At 33.8% G+C, this 9,115-nt stretch overlaps 1 protein-coding gene across 1 annotated transcript; it reads left to right on the top strand.

Moving 5' to 3' along the window:
• Nucleotides 1-4,537: 4,537 nt before the first annotated feature.
• Nucleotides 4,538-6,679, top strand: LOC129904241 (transcription termination factor MTERF6, chloroplastic/mitochondrial). Its single transcript, XM_055979784.1, has 2 exons — nt 4,538-4,633; nt 5,518-6,679. The coding sequence occupies exon 2, from the start codon at nt 5,523-5,525 to the stop codon at nt 6,507-6,509; it is 987 nt and encodes a 328-aa protein (XP_055835759.1). The 5' UTR covers nt 4,538-4,633; nt 5,518-5,522; the 3' UTR covers nt 6,510-6,679.
• The last annotated feature ends 2,436 nt before the right edge of the window (nt 6,680-9,115 follow it).

The following is a 9,115-nucleotide window of genomic DNA, read 5'->3' as shown; positions in this document are numbered from 1 at the left end:
CAAACAATAGCAACTAACAACACCCATCTATTTTTCAACAACACACAACAACAACAGTCAACAACACCACCTGCAGAAGCTACACTATACCTGCAACACACAACAACAACATCAAAAAATATAAGTTGCAGCACCTACACAGCCTACACTACACCTGCAACACACAACAACAGCAACAAACAACACCCACCTATTTTTCAGGTTGAACAATGCAGTCAATGTCATCCATAGCTAAAGAAAATTTAAAATGTGTCAACAATTAAACAAAGTAAAAAAAATATAAAAATAAAATACAAAAACTGAAAAACATACCAAGTTCAAGTTTCATAAGATCATTAAAATCTTCTTCAACATTTATGAGATAAGGCTCATTTCGACGCCAATCTTAAAGACAAATAACAGCTTGCACCAATTTCGGAGTCAAAGAACTCTTAAATGAATCAAGAATATGGCCTCCGGTGCTAAAGGCATATTCCGATGCCACACTAGAAATTGGAATTGACAACACAACATGAGCCATCTCGGAAAGAATTTTATATCTAGGAGAATGAGCTTTCTATCACGATAAGATATCAAAATTTTCGTTATCATCATTCGGCTCTAGTTCTTCACTAAGATACCTTTCCAACTCCGACTTATCACCCAAACCTGTACCATCTTGTTTTTTCCTCTTCATTTGGATCCTATTTCTCACTTTTGTTGATTTTGTGCTAGTGTTAGAGATAGATGAATCCGATGTCTGACCCGATAAATCAGAGAGAGAAGATGAGCGTCGAGATACATTAGAGAATTTTGCTACATACTCTTCAAACATAGATTTCATGTAAGTCACCATTTCATCTTTTATTTTACTTCCCTTTTTATCTCCCAACATATCCTCAAGTGTGTTGCCAACATACTCAAGTTTGTTATGAGGATCTAAGATAGAGGCAATAAAAAGTACTTTATTCATTTTTTCAGGAGCACCCCAATACTTGACAAACTTTTATTTTATTTTTTCTTCCATTTTTGCCAAAGAAGGATCATTGTCTTCCATACACTCTCTTAAATGATTGTGAAGCTCAACTATATCTTCAAAGTGACCATTAGAAGTGACGTAGAGTAAACCTGAAACCTTCTCAGTTAGATCATAAAATCTTTTAAGAAATATTACCATATTTCTCACCTTTTGTCAATCATCACTTTCAAGTACACCTGCAGCACTTTCATAATCACAAACATGATTAGCAAGATAAGTTGACAATCCACCATCTTCAAGATCAAACCTATCAAATGCACTCTCAAAATGTTGTGTGGCATCCAACATCAAGTAGGTCGAATTCCACCGGGTTGAAACATCTAAACATAATGACTTCTTACTATCTATATTTTTTAGTTCACAATATTCCTCAAATTTTCTAATCCTTGTGGGAGATTGTCTAACATATTTCACTATTTTCCTAACACGTTTGATCGATGGACCAACTTCTTTCATGCCATCTTGCACAATAAGATTTAAAATGTGAGCCATACATCTCACGTGAAGATGGTTACCACATTTCATGTTAGATCCCCAATTAACCATTTATTTGTGTAACTCTTTCACCATGACATCATTAGAAGAAGAATTATCTACAGTTATAGTGATTATTTTTTCCAATTTCCAATCAAGCAAACACTTACTAATACAACGGGCCATTTCGTCACCTTTATGACTAGTAACAACCGGAAAGTTTAAAATTCGTTTATGCAAGAGCCAATCACTATCAATAAAGTGTACTGTCAAACACATATAATTTATTCTTTGTATAGAAGTCCATGTGTCTGTGGTTAGACAAACTCTCGATGATGTTTCTTTCAAATACTTCATAAACTTTTGTCTCTCTTCACCAAAAACTACATAACAATCCCCAGTCATTGTTCTACGGGAGGGAACTCGGAATAAAGGTTGGGTTTTTTTTCATAAACTTCTTAAAACCTTCCTTTTCAACAAAACGAAAAGGAAGCTCATCAAGGATTAACATCTCAACTAAAGCCCTCCGAGATGCCTCTTGATCAAAAGTCCAAATTGCCCCATCACGCATTTCACCTTCTAATGGAAAGTTTAAATTTGATTGTTTGTACTTGGAATTGAAAGTGTTAGCCTTATTTGGATTTTTAGGACAAGTTTTTAAATGTTTATTCAGTCCACTTATTCCATTTTTAGTTGAATCAGCTAAGAGAACTTTACCACAATACTTGCACTTTGCTTTATTAATTCCATCTTCTATGAGCTTATCATAATGCGGCCAAGAAGCAGATCTTGATTCTATAACTTTCCTCTTCACAGTCACTAAATGTTGTTCAACTTCCGGTGTTGAATCAAGAGACTCAGTAAGAGACAGAGGTGCGACATTAGTTGTTCGACTTGTTTTATCTTCCATCTAAACATAGAAGAGATTACAAATATTATAAATACATAAATTAACAATCATTCGAAACAACAAATAAGGAGCAATAAATCAGATTATGGCAAACAGATCAAACTTTTAACAAAATAAATTAATAACATTTCTTATATTTTAATTTACTTGACACATTTAAATTTTGATTGTAATTTTAGATATAGAATATTTGGGTTTTTTGAAGTTAAATTCATAAATTGAAAAACTATGCAAAAAAACTATAGCTTAAAATATTTATGCATATAAAGAAATTTTGATAAATAATTTAATTGACTTTTGAAATTGTAACTGGTGTTTAAATTGAGAACCTCCACAATCACACATTGTCTTGAGGAACTTTTTTGGTGCTGGTGACGTTTGGAATAGTGATGGAGGTGAATGTTGCAATTCACAAGTTAACTCCAAAACACCGTTTCTACTCTTCCCAAAAAGCTTACTGTTGATAAACTACTCAAAGATCTGGGCATGGCTGCCATAAATTGATTTGCCACAAAGTGGTGCAATGGATAATAAGAGACATCAATCAACATGAATCTTTTACCTGGAACTTCTATTTCACTAATCCCATACAAATCTTTCCAAAAGATTTGGTATTTGATGGAGAACGGGAAGCTGATGGTGGCGTGAAGGGCTGAAGACGGCGTGAAGCTGAAGGGCTGAAGGCGGCATGAAGACTGAGGTCTGAGGCGGTGAACTCAGAAGTTAGAAGTGAAGAGTGAAGAGTGAAGAGTAGGGTTGGGCAATATAGAGAATTAGAGATAATATTTGATACTAAAATGGATCTTAATTGGGCTAATGGGCTATTAGGGACTTAGGGTATGTTACATAATTGGGCTGGGACTTAGGGTATGTTAGATATAGTTAAATTATAGGAATGGGACCAACAGAAATAAATATAGGAGGCCCAATGAACGGGAAAATTATAAAATACCAAAATCGAAACCGAAATACCGAAATTTAACATTTCGATACCGAATACCGAATCGAAGTATCGAATACCGAGATACCAAATAACCAGTTCAGTTCGGTAATTTGATTTTCGGTATTTTATGCCCACCCCTAATCTTATGCGATAAAGACATACTCCATGAGAAATAAGAATATAATATATCACATGTTTCATATCATTTGTGCAAATATCAACTAAAAGGCTTGAAATAAAGTATTTCTCGACTTATTATTGTGTAAGACTTTATTGAATACCCTGACAACTCTAATCAGTGGCTTGAAGCTTAGTTCAGTGTTTACTATCTTATCATGATACCCTATTACTATGAGAGATTCTATTTGTCAGAGCATAAATATAAAAGCAAGTTGAATACAAGGTGAGAGACTCATGAGAAAAGGAAGATCATTGATGGAATCTCATTTACTTTGTATTTGCTGGTACTAGTTGTGATTTATGGATCATAATCGTGAACACAAGAACTATGATACATGATATTAATGTGTAATGTATCAGTATGATTCAAATGATCCAAGGCACTGGTGATATTTAATTTCTTATGATCTACTTAATGATTTTCATGACGACGATGAGATACTATATATTTCTAACAGATTTATAGCACAATGCCCTTGTAGTATGTCGGTCGCACGACATTACTCATGTATAAAAGTATGCATGAAATTTAAAGGAGAATGTGTTTTCTTAACTTGATGGAATTTGAACACTTCCTTATGCGTGAGTGCGAGATGTTGGAAACAATTATCAGGTCGTGTCCATATATAAGGGTGCTAATAATTAACGCTTCGTCCATTTATTTGTCCTTCTCCTAAATCTTACCTATAATGTAAAAATACACTATTATGAGTATAAGAAAATAAAGATTTTCGTACTTAAGATCTAGAAAAGAGAGATACGATATGCATCCCCTAAAGAATATCTAAGCTATAGAATCATAGGGATTCATCTACTTTGTGTGGATTTCTAACAATCAATAAACAAGTCATGGTTGCTACAAATCCACTTCCGCAAATATATGTTGGTTATCGAAACATTACCCCAGAAAGCAAATGAATTTGAAGGGGAATTGGGAAAAGTGTGGTATTTGAAAATTGCATAGGAGTAAAGTGTCATGTTTGAAAGTTGAAAGGGTTTGAATATGAAAGGAAAGTTTTGTCCCCCGTGTTGTAATGCCCTCAGCAGTAGAGGGAACTTATCCAATAGAGTAGAGAGAGCGATAGAAGGTGTTCCTCTTCGTCTCCAGGTTCCTCTCTGCGCCCTAAATGTGGATACCCCCAAATGCTCTAATTTTTCTCAATTTCTTTTTATTTTCCTGCATAATTAATTTCATTTATTTTTTTTAACTTAGCATAATTAATTTCATTTATTTTTTTAACTTAATTTCATTGTTGGTCTCAATTATGTTTCATGATTCCATTCAGTTTTGTCTAAATCTTAGGACCAACTCCCGAATTCTGACTTTTGGTGAGTTTCGGCGTTGAAATGGACGAGAAAGAAAAATACTTTGATGACCAAACTAGTCATTGTTTATTGCCTTGGAGTATATAAACACACACTTTTTGTTGCTTCAATATCTATCTCCATTTCAGCTTGGCTTACCGTCTGCCTGAATTATATTCACATGCCCTGTCCCTGAATATGTATGCACATCAAAATTCCCTACTGATTCACTGCTATATTTGTATAAGACACAGATTCTTATACACCAGCCAATGTTCCTCTCTCTTATTTGGGAAGAAAAATACCTGTGTGGTGAGATATCATGTAAAGGACCACGTTTTTGGAGCCTATTCTCCAGGTTAACTAGTACATTGCGGATCTAAGGATGGAGATTAGAAGAATCATTTGAATGTTGAGATGGGCAAAAAATGATTTTTTGATATTCACATAGCAGATAAGTTGTTGTCAATGAGAATGGAATAATAATGCATCTGACTTTGGAGATGGTTTATTTGTAAAAAAACTCTTGTATAATGTTGAAAGTATCAGTCAATACATGGCTTCATTGTAATATTCAAAGGTTTTCATAGAGCATGTGATGTAACTAGGTTGTTTCCCTTGTTTGATGTTTAATTATTTATCTAGAATTCTGTTTCACACATTTGGTGTTTGCTTAAAATGTCACAGGAAATATGGAGACTCCGAACAGCCACAGCTCTGGCATTATGTGGTTCTTCAAAGACAAGGGCTTTGATGGTAAAAGTATTCATGAAATGCTCCAAAAGTGCAAGCGCCTTGAGGGTGTGCAAAGAGAAAAGGCGTCTGAAAACTGGGACTACTTGAGAAGCATAGGCATCCAAGAGAGAAAACTTCCTTCTGTTGTTCGGAAATGTCCCAAAATCCTTACTCTAGGCTTGCATGAGAAACTTTTCCCAATGGTTAACTGTCTTGAAACATTGGGATCAAAACCACAGGAAGTTGCTTCTGCCATTACTAAATTTCCTCACATACTCTCTCACAGTGTGGAAGAGAAGCTCTGTCCACTCCTAGGTTTCTTTGAAGCTCTTGGCATCACTGAGAAACAACTGGGTAAGATGATACTGATCAACCCAAGGATTATAAGCTACAGCATAGAACATAAGCTTTCACAGATGGTGGAATTCCTTTCCAGTCTTCATCTATCAAAAGATGGGATGATTGGTAAAGTTCTGGTGAAGCATCCATTTATTATGGGTTATAGTGTTGATAACCGACTGCGTCCTACTTCAGAGTTCTTGAAATCTCTAGGTTTATCAGATATGGATCTACAGAAAGTGGCACTTAATTACCCTGAAGTTTTGTGTAGAGATGTGAACAAGATTCTGAAACCTAACCTGTCCTACTTGACATCACGGGGTTTTGGAGTTAGACAGATAGCAGCTGTGGTCACCTGTTATCCTCCTGTTCTGATAAAGAGCGTTAGCAACTCTTTAGAACCAAGGATTAAGTTTCTGATAGATGTCATGGGGAGGCAACTTGATGAAGTTGTTGATTATCCAGACTACTTTAGGCATAGTTTGAAGAGACGATTAGAGTTGAGGCAAAAACTTCTAATACAAAAGAACATAAGCTGTACACTGAGTGAAATGCTGGACTGTAATCAGAAGAAGTTTCTGTTCAAGTTTGGTCTAGTTCAGTGAAAGTATGACCGTGTGCTTTGCCTTCCTTTCTCTCGTAGAGTATATATCTCGAGATTCAACTTGTATCAACCTAAAGGACCTATAGGCTATAGGAATGAGTTGTCTTTTTGCGGTCATTTGGTCTTCTGAGAAACTATTATTGGTAAATCATTCATTTGTTACTTCTTTAATTGTTGGTTTTATTCTGTTTAATACTGTTATTATAATACAACAACAACCCAGTGAAATCTCACAACGTGGGGTTTTGGAGAGGGTAGAGTGTACGCAGACCTTACTTCTACCAAGTTAGGACGGCTGTTTCCGGGAGACCTTCCGCTCAATTAAAGTATAAAAAGAGGTCAGATAAGACTAAGAAATTCAAAGCGCTTTGACAAAAGGACAACTTATACGAGTTACACAGATTTTAGATTTGAAATTTGAAATGTAGGTGTCTCAATCTACAACATGTACTTAGGGGATATGAAAAATCATTGAAAAGTGGATTATTAAGTTTTGTGCTTTCCTTTATATTCTGAATTTTCCTCTGCTGTTTAAGATCAGAATGAATGGGTGACAAAATCTGGTATTTTCAGTGTTTAATTTCAAAATGTAATGGCTAAATTATTCAATTTAACATATAGGAAAATGTCTAAAATTATTATTATTAGCGCGGTAATAAAAAATTATCATTGAAGTTAACAATTTTTATAATACTAAATTAATATAGGTATTTTAATTCTTAATATATGGTTTTTTTTTTTATATTCTTCAAATTCAGAATGAATTAGATTGACACTTTATTATGCCCATGATATTCGAACCAGCTTTCACACACCTTAATTAATTTAATAGGATACTTGTCATCTCTCATCAATAACAACTATCAATAACTCTGTTCATAAGCTGATATTAGATTAACACTTGTCCCATCTTTTGACTTTTGTCTAAATAACATAGTTGAAGCTAAAGGAAGATTAGAATATAAAGAAATATTTATCCCTATGTGCATCTATATAAGTATTTAACCTCTTTTCTTTCATTATAGAATTTAACTTTTAACACTTTCATAATTTTTTCCCTGTTTACAATATGAAGAAGTAAAAGAAGGATAAGCAGACAATATACAATATCGAAATCATTTGCAGTACTCCTTTTGTTTTCTTGTTCTTCTTACAAAAAAACTTCTTTTTCTTGTTTTCATACGTACATATTTTTTTACCCATTTATTTTCGTAATGAAAGAAGTATATATTCCACTTCTTTCTTCTTCTCTGACTTTTCACAACCAACAACTAACCATTTAGAACCACTAAAAGTAAATGAAATAAAGTTAAGAAGAAAAGCTAGTAAAAAGGAAAAACATTTGAAAATGGAGAAAAAAGTCAGGTGAGAAGAAAGTTGAGGGGAAGTATCAAAAGTGCAATACAAGAAGTGCAAAATTGTTAGCAATGCCTAAATCCTGCTGTCGTTTACCTTTCTGTTTGATTTTTCATTCGGTGTCCGGAGCCATATTGGAGCTCCGACGATTAAATTTGGATCGTACACTGCAGGACTCATTTGGGAATGACGCTCCCAACATAATTTTTTTCATATATACCCAGGACTCGAATCCGACACCTCTGATTAATAATGAATTAGTCCCACCATTACACCACAGCCCATGTTGATAAATCCTGCTTTCTTGATTGGCTTTTATATAAGCTATTCATAAACAAAGATTTAAAATTATATGTTAAGTGCCAAATGAATATAACATCAACTATATTATACATTATGAAACACATAAGAAAAGCGATTGAGGGGCGAAGAAGAATAAAACATGGTATTTTGTTTGGCTTTTATATATATCGTTATATATAAACAAAGACTAAATGATATATTTCAAATTTCAAATGAATACAACATGCATTATGAATTTAAGTCATAGGAATTGTCGCTTAGTAGCAAAAAAGAGTAATAAAGAGAGGATTAAGAATTAAGTGACTCTTAGAGGGGTAGAAATTAAATGCAAGAAATAAACTTACCAAAGAAAGAAGTTAATCGAATAAATCAAGTTTACCACCCTGTTATTTTTATAAATCATTGAAAATATTATTATATTATTATTATTAAGTAAAAGATATGTATGATCCCGTGAGCAGGCGAAAATGTCCACCAACTCCTATACAGTCATTGTTCACTAAATTTCTATCCCAGTAATCACAAATTCCATCAACAATGAGCAAGCAAAACGTCGACGACCTCTTGTCATCTACTCGTAATCAATCTTCATTAATTTATAAATGACTCCAAGCAGACAGAATCACATAATAATAAGCATTAATTATAGGAAGGGCTAGATCAGAACCAAAATATTTAGAATTATTGGAGGGAAAATGAGGTTAAAAAGTTTTGTTGATTGTAGATCTTCATTGAAAAGGGGAAAAAGGGCAAAAATCAGAGAAACGCAATACATGATAGGCCAAATTCATTGACAAACTTTGAAAAAAGCAAGTAACATTTACCAGGTTATCTTTTGATATTTATGTTAGACTTTATTGACCCAAATCTTTTGACATGATTATTTATGCACGCTTTGTCGATTCAAATTTTTAACATGATTTTTTCAGAACGTATTGTTTGATACAT

The sequence above is a fragment of the Solanum dulcamara genome, chromosome 9 (genome assembly GCF_947179165.1).
Source record: "Solanum dulcamara chromosome 9, daSolDulc1.2, whole genome shotgun sequence".
NCBI classification, from domain to species: domain Eukaryota; kingdom Viridiplantae; phylum Streptophyta; class Magnoliopsida; order Solanales; family Solanaceae; genus Solanum; species Solanum dulcamara.
The sequence above is the reverse complement of the archived record's forward strand: the minus strand, read 5'-3'. Positions and strand labels throughout refer to the sequence as shown.

Bases quoted from the DNA above. Each gene is read 5' to 3' on its own strand.
- LOC129904241 (XM_055979784.1), top strand. From the start codon at position 5,523: ATGGAGACTCCGAACAGCCACAGCTCTGGCATTATGTGGTTCTTCAAA.